The sequence below is a fragment of the Sphaerodactylus townsendi genome, linkage group LG11 (assembly GCF_021028975.2).
Source record: "Sphaerodactylus townsendi isolate TG3544 linkage group LG11, MPM_Stown_v2.3, whole genome shotgun sequence".
In the NCBI taxonomy this organism is placed as follows: domain Eukaryota; kingdom Metazoa; phylum Chordata; class Lepidosauria; order Squamata; family Sphaerodactylidae; genus Sphaerodactylus; species Sphaerodactylus townsendi.
The window spans coordinates 60,718,846-60,743,546 of record NC_059435.1 but is presented as its reverse complement, the minus strand read 5'-3'; the positions used below and the strand labels follow the sequence as shown (position 1 = coordinate 60,743,546).

The 24,701-nt window shown below is 43.0% G+C and overlaps 2 protein-coding genes across 6 annotated transcripts in view; one reads left to right on the top strand and one right to left on the bottom strand.

Annotated features, from left to right (window-relative positions):
• The window catches only part of ITGB1 (integrin subunit beta 1), a 42,942-nt gene extending 29,539 nt beyond the window's left edge, over positions 1–13,403 (top strand). Inside the window, exons 12-16 of the mRNA XM_048510324.1 lie at positions 1,350–1,588; positions 5,257–5,479; positions 5,904–6,133; positions 8,338–8,504; positions 12,139–13,403. Coding sequence (XP_048366281.1) covers positions 1,350–1,588; positions 5,257–5,479; positions 5,904–6,133; positions 8,338–8,504; positions 12,139–12,204 — 925 coding nt within the window. The 3' untranslated portion in view covers positions 12,205–13,403. The remainder of the gene's footprint in view (positions 1–1,349; positions 1,589–5,256; positions 5,480–5,903; positions 6,134–8,337; positions 8,505–12,138) is intronic.
• A 1,589-nt stretch (positions 13,404–14,992) lies between these two features.
• LOC125440487 (putative leucine-rich repeat-containing protein DDB_G0290503) overlaps positions 14,993–24,701 on the bottom strand; it is a 119,517-nt gene continuing 109,808 nt past the window's right edge. For all 5 annotated transcript variants that reach the window (XM_048510319.1, XM_048510318.1, XM_048510321.1 and 2 more), the window contains 5 exons: positions 23,119–23,178; positions 21,595–21,678; positions 19,863–19,949; positions 17,168–17,235; positions 14,993–15,252 (listed from right to left, as the gene is read on the bottom strand). In XM_048510319.1, coding sequence (XP_048366276.1) covers positions 15,196–15,252; positions 17,168–17,235; positions 19,863–19,949; positions 21,595–21,678; positions 23,119–23,178 — 356 coding nt within the window. In that variant the 3' untranslated portion in view covers positions 14,993–15,195. The remainder of the gene's footprint in view (positions 15,253–17,167; positions 17,236–19,862; positions 19,950–21,594; positions 21,679–23,118; positions 23,179–24,701) is intronic.

The window sequence follows — 24,701 nt, the reverse complement described above, 5'->3', positions numbered from 1 at the left end:
TTCCATATGATTGACTTGAGCTCTGGCATTTTCTTTCTCTCCCCCATTTTTTGCCACAATGAAGTGGACTCCTCCGCAGTACCAGAGACCAGCTGCAACTGCTGTTGTCTACAGTGAATCTGTTTCCTGGATGTTACGCAGGGGCAGGTAGAAAAAAGTCACTCCAGGCTACTCTTCCAAGTTTTATTAAACAGTCAGAGACCAGCATACATAGTTAAAGAACTGCTTAAAGTTTTCGAGGGCAGTGGTAAAATAGATATAAAATAAAATATAGTTAAAACAATAAGATGTGATTTACAAATATTAAAACTGAGTAAATTCTTAAAATATTATAATAATCTGTTACAAGTCGTTGACCAGCGGACAACTTTGTGTGAAATAAAGGAGCCTGTAAAACATTTTTAAAACAGCAATAAAATTCCCTTGCATAAAAATGCTAAACCTGCCAATTTTATATGCAACTGCACAAAACTGTGCAGTCTTTGTTGGTTTGACCACCGTTTGTTTGTAAAAACATAATAGCATACTGGGCATGTTTTTGTCCTATGTTTGCTACAGCATCACGATGGGCTTTCTTAGAACCCATGGCATGTAAAACAACTCTTAAACACTTACATCTGGTCACCTGCTCTATTTTATGGCCTTTTATACTCCAAGCCCAAACTTTGGGTCTTCTACTGAAGGCCATAATTTTAGTTTTGACTGTTTAATGCTAATGAATCCTGCCTGCAATACTGAGCAAGTGACCTAAGTTCTCTTTTTAAATCTCCCAGGGTCCTTGATAAAATCACAGCATCATTTGCATACAGTTGCACTGAAATCCCACAATGTCCTAACTTGGGGGAATGAAAGGTGGTTTAAATAACTCACCATTCTACTAATATAAAAAAATCAGGAGCAGTGACACAGCCTTGTTTGACACCCTCATACGTTCTGATTTTGTTCACAAATTACCCCTACCTATTACACTGGATCTTAAGTGTGGTCTCATGTAGGATGTTCATAAGATAAATAATCAGTAGATGCTGCTTCTAATTTCTCCCAAAGTTTCTAAGAATAGAATCAAGTGCCACTTTCAAATCTATAAATGCAGCATAAAGAGATACCAAACCGTTAAAAGAGTTTTTTTTCAACAAGGTGCTGTAAAACCAGGCAGTAGTCTATGATGGCTCTCCCACCCAGGCTATTGTTCAAGAATTTTGGAATAGCTAGCTGTAGGATGAATACTTTCATCTTTTCCATGCAACCTGGTTTTTGCAGTTACAAATTGTTTCTTTGTTTTGAATATAGCTAAGAAGAAATGCTTACATCAGTCTTAGAGTTCAGGCATTCAATTGTTTTCTTTTCAGGTGTAAACCAGGTCGTATTGGAAAAACCTGTGAATGCAGCATGGATGAAGTAAACAGTGAGGACATGTCAGGCACCTGTAGAGCACCGAACAGTACAGAAATCTGCAGCAATAATGGAGAATGCATTTGTGGACAGTGTGTGTGCAAGACAAGAGACAACCCAAATGAAATCTACTCTGGCCAGTTTTGCCACTGTGATAACTTCAACTGTGATCGGTCTGATGGCTTGATTTGTGGAGGTAACCAGTTTCTTTCAGGCGAATTGTCAAAATGCTGAGATGACAAGACCTAAACTACCGCAAGGAAATAGGAGGATCTGGTAAATGACAGAAGGGCCAGAAATTCTCACTCCAGGCTGCTGGAGAGTCACATTTAAGGTTACCCTCAATCAGAGGAGCCACACGACTACTGTGCATCCACCCAGTGGTGGGATTCAAAAATTTTAACAACAGGTTCCGATGGTGGTGGGGCCAACGGGACCAGGAGGGGAGTGACACGGTGGGGGCGTGGCCTGGGCGTTCTGGGGGCGGGGCATTCCAGAGCAGGGTGGGGCGTTGCTGCGGCAGGAGCTTGAAGTCTGCTTGGCCCAGATGCGGATTCCCCCTCACTCCGCCTCTGGATTTTTCTGTACCTCCCCTCCTGTGCTGTTGTTGGGTACTTTCACCAGTTTTTCAAACCCAGTGCCACTCCCTCATGAGGCAGAGACTTGGCCTCTACAAAACTGAAAGTAGAAGGTCATATTTTTCTTTTAACAGAGAGATGTATCTGAGGAAAATGGAGCCAGGGGGACAAAATCCTGAGTTTTGCGTCCCACCCCCCATGGAGTGGCTGCCCTCTCCCACCATGACAAAACAATGATTTTTTTTGCCCCAGGTCATATCAAAGTCACAATCACATTATAGAACCTTTAACTCACTGCAAATCTGAACACAGCAATGCAGGGCCGTGCCACACCCAGAAAAAATAAAATTTGTTGACAACATTTTCAAAATGCTTTCAAAATGTTTTATTACTGCCGTGGCGTTTTATGGAATTATATCCAACACCCCCAATTGCCTCCCCAACATTGGAAACACAGCACAGAGCCAGGGAGGGAGGGAGGACGGGGACAAATCTCCAAGTCATGTTTTTCACGGTAGTTTGCACACATTGAATTTTAATACTGACCAATGCTCTTAGTCTTAACTTTCCCAGTCCCAGGCTCTAACTGCTTTTCCTAGTTCTACCTTAACTCTGCCCATCAACTGACACTCTTCAAGGCATACCTCATCACACACATTAGTAAAAACATGATTCTTTGGGGTCCGTTGCAAAGACTATCAAGACAACCTTGCTTGGTATACAATCAAGGAACAAGCAGAAACATGAATGCGAAGATAGCCAAAACACTAAATTTTTCAAAGAGCTTATAGAAGGTGATATGCAGTGCAAGCTTTTGGTTAGGATCTGGGATACCCAAAGTAACTTTGACATTATCCCCTTCTGACAGTGCCTGGCCCAGTTTCCATATCAGAGTGGGAATTCAGACTTGGAGTCTCCCAGATCCTAACCACTTCATCATACTGGCTTTCCTGGTAGTAATGCCCTCATAATTCCAGTCTACTTTATTTAATGCATTTATTTTATACGAGTTTACATACCACCCTTAGCCTCCCCAGGCTCAGAGAAGTTTCCAGTATATAATAAACAATAAAATCATCACATTAAATACTATTTAAAACACAGATGAACTAAAAACATCCATCTTAAATTCATTAAAAGTCTAAACTTAATACATTTTGACTTATCACTGTAACAGAATAATATCCTTGCAGAGCTTCACTTAATACATTTTGACTTATCCTTGTAACAGAATAATAATATCCTTGCAGGAGGCGGGCAGCTTCACTCGCAGCCAGTGACCCGGCCAGGCTGAGGCCGCCCGGAGACCCTCTTCTCCCGCCCTGCAAGGAGCAGGGCGGGCGCTTCACTCACCCGGCAACCCGGCCAGGCTGAGCGCCCGGAACCCTCTTCGCCACGCCCTGCTCGCTTGGGCGGGCACTCTCGCCGGCCAGGCCGAATCAGTACGGACCCATCTACGCCTGCCCTGCGAGTGAGCTTGAGGGAGGGTGAGCCAAATGGCTCTTTGAGGGGAAAAGGTTCCCGACCCCTGTTCTAGGTGCTGCTTGGACTCAGAGGCCACCACGCCCATCCTCCTCCACCTCCTCCTCTGGGGTAGGTCCTCTGGCGCTGCTCTGCTTACCCTTCAGCAGTTTCCAGCCTGCCTCTCTGCCTGCTTTTCCTCTAACCCTGCGTACCTGGACTCCTCTCCCCTGGCAGCCAGCTGCTTCTCCCCTCTGCTTTGCTCAGCTTAGCTGTGGGCGGGGGAGGGACGGAGGCTGAAGAGAGACAGCCAGGCAGCAGGCTGCAGAAAAGAGACTTAAGTTAGGGATCGTCTGCAAATTCCTATCTCGTTCTGAAACGAAAGTAAGTGTGGGGGTGGGCGCCGCAGGGTGGGGGTGGGAGTGGGGGGTGCCATGGAGGGCAGGGGGGTGCCATGGAGGGCATGGGGGCCCTGGGGGTGATCTCGAACCGGCTGAATCCCACCTCTGCATCCACCCTCCAAGTACCCACCAACAATAATACAACATGCAAGCCCTAATATTAAATCTACGATTATTATCTTTTAAATTACCAGAGTATCTCTGCACATGTAGGGCTATCTCCCTGCAGCTTAGCCAGCCCTTGGTTATCTGGAGTGAGGGGAAGGACTACTCTCTCCAAAAAGGAGGCCCAGCAGTCACACAAGAGAGCGAGAGCAGCAGGAAGCCAGTCATAGGGAAAAGGAAGTAAAAACACACACACACCCCGCACACACACACTGGCCAGCATGCTGTTGGAGCATGCTGGTGTTGGAAAGGATGCTAGTATGAGGTCTGCAATTAAGAGAAATGTTCATCTTACCCATCTTACTCTGGTCCTTGTAGCCACAGCCATTTCAAAGTAAGAGCCACCTACCATCCACAGTCCCTAAAGTGCAATGGCCCTATTCACTGCCAGTGCATTTTTCCAGGAGCAGAGAAGGCTATTGTGAAGGGGACAGGCAGGGCAGTTGGCTTTTGGCTTCCTCTGGTGTGAGATCTGTGCCATTAATAGTGGTGTCTTTCATCCAGGGAAGGTTCCATATGCGTGGGAAAGAACATCTATTAGCAGAACAGATCCATGGGATCCAACCCCTTGTTCTCCAAGGGGTTCCCCTTGTTCTCCAAGGGGTTCCCCTTGTTCAACAAGGGGGAGTTCATAGCCATTCCTGATTGCTTACTGTGTTGACTTTCGATGTTTTACATGCCCCCTTCCCCCCACTTACCTTAGTTCAGCCAGCTGTGAAAAAACAGCCTGGTGGGAACTACACTTCCCAGGAGACCCCACCACCCACCCACCCACCCACCCACACACACACACACACACGGAGGCCTCTGCAGGAGTTGGGGCTCACAAGGCCTCCTGGTGAGTGTAGTTCCCACCAGGCTGCAGAAGGGATGAAGAGGAGGCAGGAGAGGAACTAAGGTAAGTGCGGGGGGCAGGATTGGTGCCATCCCCCCCCCCCCATCTCTGACTGTGGTTCATAAAACTGTATGCTGGAGAACATGTGTTATCCAAAATAGTTCATACTTGCTCTGGATAGGCCTTTCACATGACACAGTCTGTGTCTACTGAAATGAGGGGAGATGTACTAAAAGAAGCAAACATCCTTCCTGTAGGCTATCACCAGCCTTTAAGCAGAGGATATAAATGTTTGGACAAGAGACTCTTGATGCCACAAAATATGTACTTCATACTGCATTGAAGCTTGGTACTACACAGTTTCTCTCTCTCTCTCTCTCTCTCTCTTTTCCCCCGCCCACCTGCCATTTTTTTGTTTCTGTAGGACATGGTGAATGTAAATGTCGTGAATGCGACTGCTGGCAAAACTACACAGGCTCTGCTTGCGAGTGTCCCCTGGATACAACCCCGTGTGAAGCTGCTAATAAGCAAATCTGCAACGGCAGAGGGATCTGTGAGTGTGGCGTTTGCAACTGCACAGATTCCAAATTCCAGGGACCTACTTGCGAGTTGTGTCAAACCTGCCTTGGAGTTTGCGCAGAGCACAAGTAAGGCTTTTTGAAGAGTATCTTTATGATTGTTTTTATTTTATTACATATAATCATACATTAACAAAACACAGTGATCAGGCCAGGGGGATGACAAATGCAAAACAAAGTAATTGAGAAAATATACAATGTTTACTGTTGCTGGGGTGTTGTGGGGTTTCCGGGCTGTATGGCCGTGTTCCAGTAGCATTTTGTCCTGACATTTTGCCTGCATCTGTGAGGTTATCTGGAAGTTTGGGGTGTGTTGGCACCAAGATGCAGATAACAGCTCCATCTGGCATTTCCAGCAAATCCCAGGAAGGCTGTGAACAGGTGCCTGTGCTTTAGGAATGGATGAGGGCTAACAAATATTGCTGAAACGACATCTTGAAATGAGGAGCAGAATAATGCTTTGCTAATGTGTGTTATGTCTGAACGTCGACAGAGACTGCGTCCAGTGCAGAGCTTTTGACAAAGGAGACAAGAAAGATAAATGTGACGAAGAGTGTTCACATTTTAACATGACGCTGGTAGACCACAGGGATAAGCTGCCACAGCCTGGTGACTTCGGGGCACAGACTCATTGCAAAGAGAAGGATGTCGATGACTGCTGGTTTTACTTTACCTACTCAGTGGAATCAAGCAAAGCCATTGTCCATGTGGTGAAGACACCAGGTATTATTATTATTATTATTATTATTATTATTATTATTATTATTATTATTACCATCATCATCATTTATTTATTGTGCACATTGTTTTAGTTGTGGTTTTGCTGTACACCGCCCAGGGGGAGGGCGGTTTATCAAATTTAATTAATTAATTAATCAATTAATTAATTAATTGATTGATTGATTGATTGATTGATTAAATTTGATAAACCGCCCTCCCCTGGGCGGTGTACAGCAAAACCACAACTAAAACAATGTGCACAATAAATAAGTGATAAATAGTTAAAATACATAACTCAGAATAAGCAGCATTCTAAAACCCAGTAAAACAATATTAATAATACTAATGATGGCTCCCAATCCCAAGGCTGGGAGGGGACAGACAATACCGAAAGATGTCACACCGGTAGTGCCAATGATGGTACCGCACGCAACATAGGGACATCCAATCTGCGGCTGGCCTCCCCAAAAGTCCGGTGGAACAATTCGTTCTTACAGGCCCTGCGGAAATCACTAAGATCCCGCAGGGCCCGCACCGCTGGTGGAAGGGTGTTCCACCAGGCAGGGGCCAGGGCTGTAAAAGCCCTGGCCCGGGTAGAGGCCAGCCACATCACAGAGGGGCCAGGGATCATCAGCAAGTTGGCCTCAGCAGAACGCAGAGGTCTACCAGGGACATATGGGGTGAGACAGTCCCGAAGGTATGAGGGTCCCAAGCCACGAAGGGCCTTAAAGGTTAACACCAACACCTTGAAAACAATCCAGAATTCCACTGGAAGCCAGTGTAGGCGGCGCAATACCGGGGTGATATGGGCTCTGAAAGAGCCGCCCACCAGAAGTCGCACCGCTGCATTCTGGACCAGTTTCAGTTTCCGGATCAGTCTCAAGGGAAGGCCCGCGTAGAGCGAGTTACTTACTCTTTATATGGGGACACAGCTTTAGGGGTAAAATTTAATTGGACACAAGTACAGGTCTGTCATGCTGTAAGTCAAGGGTGGTAAACAAATGGCCTGTGGGGGCAGATCTGGCCTGGGAGCCAGCTGAGACAACCCCCCCCCCCCAGCTCCCAATCAGGCCCCTCGTGGGCCTGATAAGACCTCTCAAATTAGGCACCACACCCTGATGCAGGCTTGCCTGTCTAGGCACCCCCAGTACTGTTCTGGCAGCCACCCCACCCTCCAGCCCAGATCACCAAGTCACATTCATGTCATATTCAGCCCTTGTAACAAATTCGTTCGACACCCCTGCTGTATGGCTTGTCCTTTTCTTAATTTAACCACGTGCTCTTCATAATATTCAGCCATTTAACCAATATGTCACTGCCATGGTTCCATTTGGGTTTTGACTTAGTAATTGTGGGAAGATTTAAAAAAAACTCTCTTGAGTTGGGTTTTGTATATGTTCATAGTTATTAATCCAGACTGGAAAGGAACCTGAGGTTTGAAGATGCTTTAATTGTAATGATCCTTTGCCTCTATGTGAAAATAGTTGTCTGCAGTAGCGCAGCAGGCTTTGAAATAATGCAAACCAGTGGTTAGCCCAGTCTGTTTTGGAGATTCATGTGACTAGAATCATGCTTCCCAGGTGAATGATGAATGACTGCATCTATCATTCTATCAGTGGATGCTCCATGATCATGTTCAATAAGGAACACTGTGCACCCATAGGTGCTGTGAAATCCCACTCACATCCCTGTTTTCAAACACTATTCTTGTTAGCTCAGGGATGGTTCTGAAGAGCCCTTTGTTTACTGCATTACGTTCAGATAAATTGGAGGAGGTGGGTAAATGTTCCATTGAATTTTCAGCCTTTTTTCCACTTCCTGAAAATGGCAGAATTTGGTTCCGTTAAATGGGTGAGTAGCCTGCTGCTGCCCTTGCTGCCAGTACGACTTCTCACCACCTCTTTTTCCATCAAACTTTCTCCATTTTCTTCTGCTGCAACAAAACAGACAGAATCAGTTGGGGGAAGAGATGTGAAGGAGAGAGGCCGTTCAGCTGGTTGGCGAGTTATAGATTAAGGCAGTATTTTTGTATTATTATTTTAAAATCAAATAGTTTTGTCTACAACTTAACCTGCCGAGAGAAACAGAAAATTACCCAGACATTGATTTGGCAGATGTATAACCCCAGAATCCACAGTCTATATCATGTTTCCATAGCATCTGTTTTAAGGTGTTTTGACACTATCCTGCAATTACTTGCTTCCTAGAATGCCCGAGTGGCCCTGACATCATCCCCATTGTTGCTGGCGTGGTTGCTGGAATTGTTCTGATTGGCCTTGCTTTATTGCTTATTTGGAAACTGCTCATGATCATTCATGATAGAAGAGAATTTGCCAAATTTGAGAAGGAAAAGATGAACGCAAAGTGGGATGCGGTGAGTAAGGATCTTAATTAACCTAAGAGGTTGTATGTACAGTAAACAGTCTCGATACTCTTCAGGTGTTTTAGGTATGTATTCCCATAGGATAAAGAAAGCAAGTTCAAATTAATTTTTTACTAGAGTTATCACCCAACAATCCATCCAGAGCTAAATGATTTTTCGATTTGATGGTCTGGACATTGAAATATTCAGCTTATGAGTAACTCTAAGCCTGTTTGACCCAAGACTTCTAGATGCACACAATGTATTTGAGCTGAGTCCAATGGGAACTATCCTTCATCTTTCAGCCACAGTGTGTACAGCTTCCATTAAAAGATGCTTCAGTAACTGTTGAAAATGCATCTACTTGGAAAGTCAATATGCAAACACAATTAGGGTAGAAGCCGGGTGTATCTTTAGTAAACTTTGGGGCTTTTAAAAGTTTCTGTTAAAGCACAGAATGCAACTATAGATGAAAGATTTTATTATAGATCTAGGTTTCATATCGATCTAGCACAGCTACTTTGCTTCTGCCTTTCAGTATGTTCCATTATCTTCTGTTACCCAAACTGACCATTTTTTTACCTTCAGCAAGAAAATCCAATATACAAGAGTCCTATTAATAATTTCAAGAATCCAAACTATGGACGTAAAGCTGGTCTCTAAGTCTCCGTTCGTATTTTCATTTCTGTTTCTTCCTCTGCATGTCTTTCCTTTCAGACTCTCTGTATGCACTGTTAACTAACTATCGCTTGAGTCTTGCATACTTTACCACCTGTTACTTCAGACTGTAGAATTACAGAGTGGTATTAGGGTGAAGTTGGAGAGCAAGTTAGGAGCCAAGCCAAAGTTATGGTTCTAATAAATCAGTTTTTTAGCAAGATATGAATTATTCACCTCTGTGCGTATGCACACACTCAGTGCCAATACTTTGTTACCTTCAGTTCAGTTCCTTTAATAGGCTGGGACATCCATACTCGGCCTCCACCAGTCTTCTCCAGTGCCCTGTGCAAAGGAAGGAGGACAGCATCCTTGAGGCACTAGAAAATTCCCTGTTACATAAAGAGAAGTAGTAATATACTACACCTAAACGTGAATGACAGTGTTCTCTAAATAAAATATAGCCATTCTAAAATCAAAGCTAAGAACCTTTTAAGCCTCATTTTTTTCAATGGAATAGTTGAGCATACTTTTAGAGCTATCCTCATTGAAATCAGTGAGATGAAAGTGGTTAACTTAAGCTGGGTTATACTCTGTACTTTAGGAAAATAAGGCCTAACTTTGGGATGTAAGGCTCATTCCGCAGAATAATGCAGAATAATGCACTTTCAAACTGCTTTCAGTGCTCTTTGAAGCTGTGCAGAATAGCAAAATCCACTTGCAAACAGTTGTGAAAGTGGTTTGAAAACACATTATTTTGCGTGTGCGGAAGGGGCCTAAGAGTGAAATGGGGATGACTGTTATATAGACATATTTTTCTTTTCCTCCTTTTTTTCTTATGCTGTTGAAAGTGACACATTCTCATCTGTGTAGGATTTCATTTTTTTCCCCTTTAAAAATATTGGGGGGGGGGGGGAATAATTCAAGCTGCCATTTGAGTCCCCTCCACTCAAAAGGGAGTTACTTAAGCTTCCAGGATGATATGTGAAGTAACTTACTCATCATCTGCCACATGGAGGTGTCTTTATGGTGAGGGTGCCCTGACCTGGATGGTCCAGGCTAGCCCTGTCTCATCATATCTTGCATGTTTGAGTAGCTGCAGCTCTGGTTAGTATTTGGATGGGAAACCACCAAGGAAGTTCAGAGTTGCTACACAGAGGTAGGCAATGGCAGACTACCTCTGTTTGTCTCTGTTCTTGAAACCTCAACAGAGTTGCTGTGAGCACTTCCATCTTCTGTTTGTAGAGATTTCACCTTTGCCTGAGAGCCTTGAAGTGCCAAAAGAGCAAGCATACATTATTTACTGTCCTTTGATGCTTTTCTGGGATATGAAGCATTCCCAAAGCTGCTGATTTTGTTCCTTTCTACCTGCACAGTTGTTGTTTACCACGTCAATACAAGTTAGCAGCGTGGTAATGGCTAGGTAAGAGGTCCACATGTTTGGAATTCTGTTCCAAAAATTGGCAGTATCTTTTCCTTCCTCACTGCCAGGCCCATGTCATTCCTGCTCCCTCATTATAGAGGTGGTGTTCACACTACTCTGTTCCATGCTACTTCTTGAGAATTTCAGGTAGCGAAACGGGAGCTTGGCTGTTACTTCTGTTTTGCCCTTTTACTTGGCTTCTGTTAAAATTTGAACGTGATAAAAACAAAGCAAACAAGTCTGAGAGCTGCCTCCTTGTGAAGGAAATGCTTGCTGAGAGTGCCGAGTGGAAGCACATGTCGTTACTGTAACATGCTTTCTCACTGCCTGACTTAAAGCATTATTAGTGTCTTTAATATGTGCTTTCAAGCCTTCCCATAAGCAAACTCCAGTCATTCCAAGGCACGTGTGTATAAAAGCTGCATGTTTTTGACATGAGACGTATGTACAAATTTGATGGGAGACAAACTGCCTACTGCAAAAGTAGAGGGTTTATGCTTTTAACAGGCTTCCTCTAACATGTGCAAATGGTATCTCTGGCACCCCAGATGCTGGAAACAGTGTGCGAAATAAACTTTGTGTTTTAATCCAGTGTGGGAGTGCTTAATTCTCATGCACAATCCGCACTCCTGATTTCTGGAAGTCATTGGAGCAGTACAATGATGTGGATATGTAGGTTAGAGCAAAATATGGTAGTATTTGTTGAAACAAAATTCACAATGTATCCATATAGTTGTGGAGGTAGGTTTTTACAGGATATGTCTGCTTCGTTGCATACAGCTTGTTTCATACAGGATTTCTGTGCCTGAGCCATAAACCCTCAATTCTGTCTGCTTTGGCGTTTGCCAGCTCTGCCCAGGAATAGCTAAGGATGGGAATGGCTGTGTTCCCCTTCCAACTAATTTGTGTGTGGCAGACTAAGCTGTGTGTATGAATAAATCTGCAGCAATTGTTGAATGTTGACCATAGTTAGAATATGATAAGGACAGATTCCCTGTACTGAATTTTGAAGCTTGCATCTTGGCTCGGCTCATAAGGCCTTGTGCGTAAATTACATTTACAGTTAATTTGTTCTTGCAGCTGATATGTCTATAAAGTCAATATTTATTTTGCACTGGCAAATATGCCTTTCCTACTGTGTGTATAAACCTACATGTGTGTTCTTTGAGAGGGGTAGGGAAAGTCTATAAAAGCAATAAACCAGTCTGTTCATAAAATGTGAATTGCTAGCATTCATGATGCCATTACTCTTCAGCAGATTGAAGTGCTGGAATTTAAGAGGCTCAGCTGTCAATATTAATTTAAATACCTTAATCTGTTGCATATTTGTAAATCCATAGTAGGCCTGAAATTGCTTGAGAATCTTCACTGGTTCTTAAAAGATATGCTAGCTTGCTTGAATCCAGAGATCCTGTGCAGGAATGAAGGCTCTGACTTGTACATGGAACTCTGGATATTTGTGTGTGTGCAAACATTGCAAATGGAACTTCTTCCATATTTCAGATGCGTCCGTTAATTTTTCCCATGTTTGAAACCTTGAATATTAACAAACTGTTTTTCTTCTAGGGTGAAAATCCTATATACAAGAGTGCCGTGACAACTGTGGTCAATCCGAAATATGAGGGAAAATGAAAAAAACCTGCTTTGTAACTTCACAACACTGTATGCAATGTAGCAATTTTGTAGTCACAGTAACCTAGCTTTAGGGCAGTACTGCAATGAATTTACTAATTCATTACCTTAGTTTTGTTTCCTATGCAGATTTTTGAAATGTACAGTACGATTTTATTTTTTGTGAAAAGTTTGTTTTCTTTTGTGTGTGAAATCAGTGCCAGGAGACTGACAGAAAACTTGAGACTGCAGAGCCCGTTCTTTAAGGTCACATGGTGCCTTTTTGACCTTTCCTTACTATGACAGGAAGGAAATGGCTGAAGCAATCATTATGAGGGGCTCTGCCTAGCCATTAAGTATTAATATTAGATCAGTTTTAACTTCACAGGTACATCAGGGCTGAGGCTTGCACAGTTGATGCAGGCCAGGTAATTCATCAGAAACGGAAAAGTTTTCTTGAACTTGTGAACAATGGAGTGTCTGCCTCAAGACTCGCCTGATTGGATACAGTAAGCTGAATGAGATGGAAATCATGATGTAAAAGACAATTTAATGAAGTCTAAAGTATTTTCAATTGTCAAGAGGTTCTAAAGAGCAGAAGGACTAATAGGTCTGAAACAATAGCTTTAATCATGCCATATTTTTATTGCCATTGTTGTACAGTAATCTAAAAATTTTACTTTGTATATTCAAGTTATGAGGTTTGGTACTCCGAAGTACTACCAGGACATCATTTAAATCAGGGGTGTCCAATTCTGGTGCCCCAGATGTTCATGGACTACGATTCCCATCAGCCCCTTTCCGGGACTGATGGGAATTGTAGTCCATGAACATCTGTGGCACCGGAGTTGGATACCCCTGATTTAAATGCATAAAGGCCTTTCATTTCATTAGGTGTTGTTTTTTAAAAAAATATTTCTTGGTTTAAAGCCTGGTGCTTTGTCACCTTTTTATCTGTTTGGTCGCATTTTATATAAGATTATTGTCACAACAACTTGATTTTTTTCACGCAGTTTTGACTGTAAATTTGCCTTTACCTTGTAGCTGCTTAACTGTCCAATGTGACTTAGTCAGAAGATATCATTATTTGATGCGACATGTATATTTGCCTTTGACCATTCTGTCCTATTATATCACATTCTTATTTTAAGTGCCTTTGATTTTAACAAATGTTCACTTTTATTATGGAAGTTATTTATTAAATAAAAGATTAAAACAGATCTGTTTTTCTGTTGACATTTGGTAGTTTAGCATATTTGAAGCACTCTATAAATATTATTTGTATTAGCAAGAACTGAGAATGTATACTTTCCAGCAACTTCAAAAGATCTGAGCAAAAGCAGGTGTTTGGGATGAAATCAAAATACTTAATTACTGCAGGTAACTACACATCTGCATACTCAGCATGTTTGTACAGGGTTGGATCCAAAGCTTCTGTAGTACAAGGAACATTCAACTAGCACAGGTGTCTGCAACCTGTGGCTCTCCAGATGTTCATAGACTACAAATTCCATCAGGCTGATGGGATTTGTAGTCCATGAACATCTGGAGAGCCACAGGTTGCAGACCCCTGAACTAGCACAACATGCCTCTTCTTCAAAACCTGACCCATACTTTCTGGAGCAACACATGAAACAGCCTTTATCGGACATTACTTAGGAAGATATTTAGAAACCTTGGTGTTTGTTCAAAAGCTTTAAAATTTTAAAGTTGCAATCCTAAGTGTATTTACTAGGAAGTATGACATGTTGGACTCAGTGGGACTTGGAACTAATTCTCACTGAGTGGTAAACCTATGGCTAGGCAATTACTCTTCAAATTACTGGAATGTTCTAGTGTTGTAAAAACATCCCCTGCACATAGACTACTATGCTTAAGGAACAGGTTCAATAGAATTGTTTTCTATGTGGAACGACATCTGAAAGCCACATCCCATGAGAGGCTACTGCTGCAGTTTTTTTTAAAAGGGTCACCCCCCCCCCCCCTCACACATATAGTGTAGAAAAGCTTTGCATGCACATATAGGAGTATGGCCATTACCTAACAGTTCGAATAACTCTGAAAGAACATTACAAGGAAACAGCTGTCTTCCTATTCTGGAACTTGAAGTCCAGCACAACTACTGAGTATACCTCAGAGCCTAAGGAGATGACAAATGTTCCATTTCTATTTAACCAGAAACTAGGCATCATTACTGATTCCAATACAAATTTACAGCATGAAGTCCCCCTGTAATCCTGTGCAATCCATCTCATGAGTCATGAAAAAAAATCCCTATTTTATTTCTGCTGTGTCACAAAGTAGACCTGTTTCAATGCTAATTGGGCTAGCACAGGGGTGTCCAACTCTGGTGCTTTAAATGTTCATGGACTACAATTCCCATCAGCCCATACTGATGGCCATACCAATTGGCCATGTCAGCAGGGTCTGATGGGCATTGTAGTCCATGAACATCTGAAGCACCAGAGTTGAACACCTCTGGGCTAGTAGCTCAGACTAGGGTTTCTACTACCTCCAATCTTCCTATACCGACATGCTGCTTTCAAAACATTTTTGTACGTGCAAAATGTGTCCATAACGGTGTGTGTCAAATTGAGAACAATTGATTTTGTTCCTACAAGGAAAAGTGAAATGCTTCGGTAAAACATGAATGCAGAGGTGCTGAGTTCCGTCTGTTTGTTCTATGTGACTTTTGCCATGGGTTTCATGATTAGAATGCTGTGGACCAAGACATCTGATTATGGGTGTGATATTGTCATGGATGCAAGAAAAAAAATGTAATAATACATCAGAACAAATACAGCTGTGGTCTGTTTAACCATTAAATGTTTATTACTTGTATGTGGGTGTTTCAAGCTTCATATATTTTTTAACAACCATTCAGGTACAATTTACTATTTCCGTGGCTGTTGGAATAGGTTCTTCCAGCAATGTGTGCTTCCTTTTGACAATTCAGTGATTAGTTTTGTAAGACGAGTACATCACTGAATTAATAAAAATAGAATGATGTGCTTAGGAACGCCCACGTTCTGATTCACTGAATGCCCTTCCACGAATAAGCATTGAAGCCTAAAAATGAAACAAAGTTATTTTAACATGCAATTTTAATTTTAATATCCTGTTGTGCTGTTACAGTAGGCCATGTGAAGAGCAAAATAATCTAATATGAGATGAGATGTGCAAATGGCATAAATTAAGCACCCAGCTTAAGTACTTGTCCGCACATGTGATGTCCGGTGCAATAACACTGAAATAAGCAGCTGCTGATTAGTTGTGTTTGAAGAGTTTTAGCAAAACTGGTGTGGGAATTACTTCTTGGGTGGGCCACGGTCAGGTTACCATAACATAGCGGACGAGTTGGTTTTTATACCCCACTTCTCTCTATCTTCAAGGAGTCTCAAAGCAACTTACAATCCCCCTCCCTTCTCCCCACAGCAGATTCCTTGCAGCGTAGGTGGGCTGAGAAAGTACTGAAAGAACTGTGACAGGCCCAAGCTCACCCAACAGAATTCATGGGAACCAATCCAGTTCACCAGATTAGACTGCATCATTCGTACATGCTGGCTCCCAACGTATGTTTATAACTCATAGTAAACTATGTCAGAGGGTGATTGTTAGGATGAAATGGAGGCAAGAACAATATTGTGAACAATTTTGGGTCCTTTCTGAAGAGAAGGGTATAAATATCTTAATAAATCTAACTTACTTCCCCTAAACAAATATATCAACGGTTCTACACATTTGTATCTTGATTATTTTGAAAAAGTTCTTTCACTGCTAGATTTCAGTCCAGCTACCTGACAAGGGAAGCTTTGACTCTTCAAAAAACCTTATACCCACCCCTCCCAAATCTTGTTGGTTCCTAAGGTGCTACTGGACTCAAATCTAGCTGTTCTGTTGCAAATCAAACCAGTAAAACCAGTCCTTCCACTGTTATCTAAATCTAATTTTTCGTTCGTCTTTTCCCTTTAATTCTATAAAACAATATATAGTTTCTATGTGTTTTCATTTGCAAGTTTTTATTTGTAAGCCGCCCTGAGTCCTTCGGGAGATTGCCGGGGCGTGTGTGGGAAATGCAACAAATAAATAAATAGCTGATATAAAAATGTCATAAATAAATGAATGAATAGCTGTGATACAGATAATAAATAGATGATATAGCACTTCTCAAATCACATTTTGAATTGGCAGTTTTAAAGCCAAGTTCAAGGGCTGGGCAAGACAAACTGGACATATGCTAAAAAGCAGAGGCTTTAGCAAAGATGGAAAAAGCAATAATGCAAAGAGTTCAGTATTTATCCAATACATTTTATTCCACCCTTTATTGAAGGAGCTCACAGTTCTCTCCTCCATATTATCTTCACTGTAATACTAACAGCCCCATCCGGAGTGGGATCTGCTGCTGGAGGCGGCGTGGGGCTGTGTCAGCGGATTCACCCTCCCTGGGGCACTAGGGACACGTTCACCAGCAGGCGGTTGCCACGACCCTCCACAGAAGTCAGCCTTCCGGAATCCCTTCCCTTCCCCCAGTGTAGTGGGGCAGCCTACCAGTGCATGGGACTTTAAGCCTAATTGGGGCTTTCTGGTGACGGGGGGCTTTTTTGTGCTGTTTTGGGAACAGTGGGGCAGAGCGGATACAGCATCACATCCAGGCACCTGGCCCTTTGGATGGGGCTGTACCTATTATTCAGGCTGAAAAAGAATGACTGGCCTAACAACACGCAGTGAGCTTTGTGGAGAGTTGGGATTTGAGTCCAGCACTAACCATTTTACCGCACTAGAGGTTGTGATGTTCATCTTCATTTTTATAGAATTTTCAAAGAAGGAAGAACGTGCTTGTTACCTTACAAGTACTTGACAACTCTAAAGAAATAGTTAATTCCCCTCAAATGCTTAATTCTATTCCTACAGCATGTATTGCTTAAGATAGCAACTATAACGTAGGCAAATATTTGGCTTTATATGCTAAACCATAGTTACTTACTTGTTTTTCTGATGAAGAGGTTGGAGACAGAGCAGTAGATTGTGGAGCTCCAATATTTTCCAATAATTCTAAACACAAAATTCATTGCTTCATTTGAAAGCCTACCTGTATTTCTTGATTTAATTTATACACTAATGTATAACATTATTACATTTTAATATTATTAAACTGTCTTGCTACAGATCAATAGAAATGTACTGATCAATACAAATGTTTTTATACTATGCCATTACAATGCCAATTTGAACTTTACTAAAAATGCAATTGTTTACGTGTGTTCATCATCTCCTCTGCCCTGGCAGGAATAGATGACCCCCCCACCCCAGATGTATGGTAGCAAAGAACCTCTTTTTCAAACAGCTACAGTAGATGACAGAAGGAGTGCCATGTTTTACCTAAATAATTGGTTGATATAATGAACTGGAAAAGGCCTGGCATGTACCTATTCTTTGTGTCACCAATGAGATGGATAATTAAGTTTGGCCCTTTCCGCACGGGCCAAAAACGGCGGCCTGGGGACAGCAAAAACGCCGCCCCCAGGCCGCCGTTCGCACAGGCGGCGCTGCTGAAACGCAGCAGCGCCGACCTGGCTCCCCTTCCCCTCCCTCAGGGCGGCGTCAGGCCGTCCTCAAAAACACCCCTTTAAAGGGGTGTTTTTGAGAAAACAGCGTGTTCCCTGCGGTGCGGTGCGAACGGCACCGCCGGGAACACGCTGTTTCCCCCGTCCCTCTCTTACTTGCCCCGTCGCCGTCGTCGCCCTGCTGTCTTCCTAAGCCCCGCCCACGCTGTCCTCCGACCCCTGGAGGTCGAAGGGCAGAGTGGGCAGGGCTTAGGAAGACAGCAGGGCGACAATGGCGATGAGGCAAGTAAGAGAGGGACAGGGAAGAGGCGGCTCCATGCGGAGCCGCCTCTCCTGCGCCAGCCTCTGCTGGGGCCGCTCCCCCGCTTGCGTGCGAACGGCCTCCACCCCCACGCCGGCAGAATTCTTGCCGGCGTGAGGGCGCCCAGAGGCCTGTGCGGAAAGGGCCTTTGTTTTTTAAATGTGAATGATGGGCAAGGAAGACAGTTTTCATGAAAGACACTGATTATGTTGCTTCCTGTAAAAAAAAATCTGGTAATTTTAACATTAGAAAATTTATGTTGCCCCACCATCTGTTTAATGTGGCTGACAAAATAAAAGACAGGGGTTTGGGGACAATAAACTAGAAGCAAGGGCAGCAAAGAAAGCCACTTTAGTTCCCCACTGGGTTGAAAAGTGAAGTATAAATTAACTAATAAAAAGAAATAAAGTAATTAAAGTAATATAAAATAACAATGGCCCTTTCTGCACGGCCAGCTTGCAGGGGTTCACACGGACGATCCTGCTGGGTGCACCAGGTGGAAGTCGGCATTTCTCTCCCGGCCCTCCCAAATGCTGCTTACCTCCTGTCTCCTTCCATTGCGCTGTGGAGGCCAGGGGACGACCCAGAGTCAGAGGCCAGGAGGCGTGTCTCCTGACCTCCACAATGTGACGGAAGGAGACTGGAGGTAACACAGCGTTTGGGAGGGCCGGGAGAGAAATGCTGACTTCCACCTGGTGCCGTTCACATGGTACCGAATGGAAGCCGGCATTTGCTAAAAACCTCACACCTTGAGCGAGGTTTGAAAACACCGTTTGGATGGGAACAGAGCGCCTCTGCATCAATTTGGCAGCGGCGCCTGTGCGAAGGGGTCCCCGCCAAAACGGTGTTTTAGCGAGCCGAAATCGTTGATTTTGGCCTGTGCGGAAAGGGCCAATGAATTGTTTTAAATACCAAGCCAAAGATATAAAAACAACATTCAACAGCTTAAAATAATATTCACAAATTTTTCTTTGCTTGGACCACGCCCTGATCTGCTCGGAGGTCTTTAGTGAATGCCATTCCAGCCTCTCTCGTAGAAGAAGCAGCACACCCCTCTGGAATGGGGGGATTGAGATGGGGAGTTCAGCAGTGTCACTTTTATCTTAATGGCTCCCCATCACAGCACAGACCACAGTAGGGAAACAACAACTCTTTTTCTAATTTGCAGTCCTCAAATATTAGTTCCATTTCCAGAATCAGTTCCATTTCCAGAATCAGTAAAGGTCTAGAACTGGGGAAGCAGAAATTCTTGACAAAGCACCCATCACAACGTGAATGATCTAGTGGGGAAGCTGTCATTCAGACGCATATAACTGATGCTTTCCCTTCTTTATTTTTTTCCTAGTGGTTGGGAATCAAGCTTGACTCTTCTGAGACTTATCCTTGCACTGAGTTGGTACCAGGAAGCTGGCTTTAGAATAATTTAGGTCTGATGGGTCCAATACAAGGTGGAGGTTCATGGCTTCTGTATAATTAATCCTGATCTATCTGCTGTTGCCTTAGAATCTAAGGCTTAGATGCTGTTGCCTCTGATGGTTCTCTTAAATGTCTGATGCATCTGCTGCGCCTTGCATGCTTAGCCAATTTGCGGCCATGGATACAGATCTCTAATGTGTGCTGCTCTCGCAAACACAAGCAACACCAATCAGGGCTGTCAGTTGAAAGCAGCTTTCCCCTGCATCGATGACACTTTTTGAACATCTTCTGTACCTCTACCTACATTTCAAAAGAATCTGGAAGAATCTGGAAGATTCCTCTTCCCCCTCTATATCCTCATGAAAGATATGCAATAATTCTGTAAGGAAATAAATTACCTTTCAGGTCTGGAGAAAGGAGCTTTTTCTTCAGAGCCATCAACTTCTGGACATAGTCTGTTACTGGCAACCGGTTTCCTTCCCATGCTATAGAAGAAACACATTAGTGTAATAACATTTATTGCACAGAGGTGGGATCCAACCAGTTCTCACCACTTCTCTAGAAATGATTACTAATTTTTTCTGAGTGCCGAGAAGGGGTTACTAAAGCAACCTCCCTGCCCAAGAGGGACTGGAGGTGCGTTTGTGCGGCGGCGCCACTGTTTGAATCCCACCACCATTGGAACCTGTTATTAAAATGTTTGGATCCCACCACTGGCTGAAGGCCATCTCCACATGACAGCATGTGAAGATCTGTCTAATGTGATAAGTAGAAGCAGACAATACCATTTAGAGTGTTCACACAGATATTAAATTATATGGATGACAGCCGCCAATTTTGACAAACTCCCCACATCAAATTCCATGTGATGGACTTCTCATCCTGAAAACTATATTTTCCATTCAGTCCATTTAAAATTAAACAAACCACTCCAACGCTGTTCTGCTCAATCCCACATACATCTCCCAGCACTTCAGCAATAAAAAAAGAATCATATCAAAGTTCTAATAAAAACAACAGGGATGTTTTCCAATTATCTATTGTCAGAAGTTAAGACCTGTGGACTCATCTGGAGAACTGGGTTTGATTCTCCACTCCTCCACATGAGTGGTGGGCTCTAATCTGATGAATTGGTTTCTTTCCCCACTCCTACATGTGACCTTGGGCTAGTTACAGTTCTTGGAGAACTCTCTCAGCTCCACCTATCTCACAAGGCGCCTGTTGTGGGGAAAGGAAGGTAAGGAGTTTGGAAGCTGCTTTAACAATCCTTGCAGGAGAGAAAAGCGGGGTATAAATCCAAACTCTTCTTCTGTTTCTTCTATATTAAAATTTTAAAAATGTAACATTTTCCTGAAAGTGGACATATAGTGCTGTGGCCTTATACGGAAGCTCTTTTGCTTTAGCGTTGTGTATTCTAACTAGCAGCTGTTCTCCAAGGTCTCAGGAAGAGAGATCTTTCCAAGCTATGTTACTGAGATGCATGAAACGGGAGATGCTAGGGCAGGGGTAGGGAACCTGCGGCTCTCCAGATGTTCGGGAACTACAATTCCCATCAGCCTCTGTCAGCATGGCCAATTGGCCATGCTGGTAGGGGCTGATGGGAATTGTAGTTCCTGAACATCTGGAGAGCTGCAGGTTCCCTACCCCTGTGCTAGGGATATTTGCATGCAAACCTTGCACTTTGCCAATGAGCAATGACCCTACTGTAAATGTACTTGGGCTCAGAACAACCATTTTATCTACTCTGAATTTCATATATGTAAAGACTTGGCACATTTTGCAGAAAATTTGAAAAAAAGGGGGTGGCTTGAGAAAGCTGCCTTGAATTTTATAGATAGAAAAGATCTAACTATTTATCACTGTTTGTATGCTGGTACAGAGCAGTTAAGAAAAGCCTGTAAGTTTTTGGTGACAAGACCAGATCTAGATTCTAGTTCCATTAAGAGCCAAATATCCATTCCTTTGTAGTGATACATCTAGTACAGGGGTCTGCAACCTGCGGCTCTCCAGATGTTCATGGACTACAATTCCCATCAGCCCCTGCCAGCATGGCCAACCATGATCTAGTAGAATTGTTTTGTAACAGATACAACCATTAACTTTCTGGGTCTGTTCTGTGAATCAAATTACCTTGTCTTGGAGGCTGTGGAGAATAATCTTGGAATCTAGCTATGCCAGGTTCTACTGGTTGGGAAAATAGCAACTTCTGAGCAGCTGCAAAATTAAAAGGCAAAAAAAAAGAAGTAAGGCTGTGGTCTGGATATCAAAACAAACCTTAATAAAACAGTCTGTTGGGCACAGTCACATTTTGTTTGCAGCGTTCGTGTATTCTCCTTCCTTTTCCCATCTCTCGCCTCCTCTTGTGCACAGTTTCCCAGATTGCGGATCATAAAGCCTTTGAAAGTGGGTTGTAGGCCACTCCTCCCTTGATTTCCTTGGGCTTCATTCCTGTCACCGGATCTCAATTCATAGTTGTGATAAGTGCTATGACTCAATAAGATGGGGATTCGAGCAAATTGATTTGACTCTCATTATTTTCAAGAACGGGGGTTGCCATTTTGGCATCCTCTGGGATTTTCCATGGGTAGTATGAGGTCCCTTAGTAGATGGCTTATTAGCAAATAGGGAATACATCCACCCACAACCTTGCTAAGGTTGTCAAATCTGTCTAGTGGTCAGGGTTCCATGTGAAACAGTTCAGAAGTTCCCATTTTGGGTCTGAGAGAGTTTTATATACAACCTGAATAACTCTCTACATATGACCCTGTAAGGCCCCTTTCTTTTTCTCACCCTAATTTGATCCCCAATCTCCTCTTAGCTGTTTCCAAAGAGGACCCCCCCTCTCTTTGGAAACATAAAGTGCAATGGAGATTTCTTGGCATAATTTTTCAGAGAGTACATCTGTGGCTTCAGAGTGCATTTCAGGATGGAGAGGGGCAGGAGGCATTTACATACCCCCCCCCCCTCCGCTCTAAGGCATGTCTGACAAGCCCCTTCACTTTCTTAACTTTCTGAGGCAGGCTAAACACACTCTGTCTGAGCTGGTCAGATTTCCCGCCTTTTCTCAGATGCTGAGCTGCTTGTGATAGTAGCATGAAGTGATTTAAAACTCTATTCCTCAGCCCTATAACTCCACAGAAGGTAAAAGAAGCCTGTTATTTAACCTGTGATCATATCACCAAAGCACCAAAGAATAATGAGGCCGGTTCAACTAATTCCCATTGTGCCTGCAGGTTAAAAAAAGTTCACGACTCCTGCTTTAGAACATTTGCACAGTAATTTCATCAGAACAGTTGAATTTTACAAATTTGTACATTTCATTGTGGCACATAATTTGTATGTGTGTAAAGTGTCAAGTCACAGCTGAAATGGCAACCCAAGCATAATCTACAAGCGATTAAATTCACTGGACCTTGAACACCCTAATGGGGTTAGTCAGCTTCACTGTATTTTTGATCATTTTGGCAGTACTCGTAATGCAAAACAAATAAGTGACCGTGCAAAATATTTCGTTGCCAAAATTATGTAAAGCAATGGAACGTTTTGATTTTAAATCAAGTTATTCAGGACACCAATGACAGTCTGCTGATTATGTAAAAGATCAAGAATGGATCTGAATGTTATCTTTGTACTCTTCACTAATTCATCACTTACCAGCAAGGTTAGCTTGCTGTAACGGAGACTGAGGAAAGGCAAGTGCTTGGAGAAGATTTCCTGTATGGGGTGAGAGCAGAACCTTGTTAGAATCTAGTTCTTTCTTGCATTGTGCCATCCACTGTGACAAAGCAGTTGCTGATGAATTCATCAAATTCACCTTTAAACTTTAAAAAAATCCCTTGCACCTGCCATCCGGAGATACATGGGAGTGACCTGTGCTGAACTTGTTATCAGAGTGTGCATCCACATGGTTCACATACTCAATTTTAACAATGGGAAGCTGAGATTGAAGCCAAGAGTGCTGGCTACATATTTGGCAGGCATGTGCATGTACAGTTCTCGCATTGACCCTAAATAATTATTGTTTCATTCAGATTTAATTCAACATTCTGAACCTACATAGTTAATTCACACAACTATCCTTCTACACTTTGAAGTACAGCAGCTGTACTTATCTTTAATGTATATACAGGATTCTAGAATATCATTTATTTGCCAGGAGGGGAATTAGTACTTGTATATTCCTATTTTTACATGCAAACTAGTCTTTACCCCAACTTGACACTGTTCTTTTGTTGTTTTTATCATCAGATGTGATGTCATGTAACTGAAGTGAAGTGCCCAAGTGTGCTGGTGATCTATTTGGCCTGAGACTGCGGACTGGAGAAGGAGGGGTTTCGCTCTTTCTCCTGAGCTGCAATGGCTGTAGTAGGGGCTGTGGTAACAATGTGGGGCAATCTTGACTTGTGGGGCTGTAGTCACTCATGAGAGCCAACAAAAGGTTACACCAAAGGAAGTAATTGTCCCTGAATTCTAGGACTCTACCCTAAGCTTGCAAAATACCTTAAATGCTAATCAATTTCCATAGTTAGGGAAACTGGAACAAAATAAAACATAAGAAATACAATCATCCTATTGGGCATAAACTGTTTGAGGCTACTGATAGGCAAACTTTCCACCAGATCTGTTTGGAACTGAGATTGCTCATGCTTTTGACAAATTTTGGTTCTAAGCCATGAAAGCTTATTTCACAACAAATTTTCTAGTTCGTAAGGTGCCACAGAACTCTTTGTTTTTAAAATTCGGAAGTCTTGGCCTTCAAATGTGCTGACACCCCAATTGCTGAGACCACCCCAAAAAGATTCTGAGATGGGTTGGATATCAGCATTCATGGATTTTACTATGCTGATGTTCAACCCTGAAGCAAATAAAGGAAGTGAAATGTACCCTGTTGGTGAACAGACTGTGAGACAAATAGCCCAATACAGATTTGGGGGCAGGGACGATGTCAAATTGTCCCATAGAGATGGTCAGGGCTGCACTGGTGGATTTTCCCTCCCTGGTGCACTTACCCTGGTGCAGGTGCAAACGCACCAGTGTGTGACTGCTGCCCCCCTCCAGGACGTCCAGATGCAGCATTGAGTACTGTGTCAGTGCTCCTATGCAGCAACCAGTCCTGTCAGCACAGCAGTGACATGGCGGGGTGTTCCCAGGGATGGAGTTAACATTAGTCGATTTCTACCCTAGGTTTACGGGGAAGTGCACAACAGCCCAGGCCGTGGACTTACACTACAAGTCCA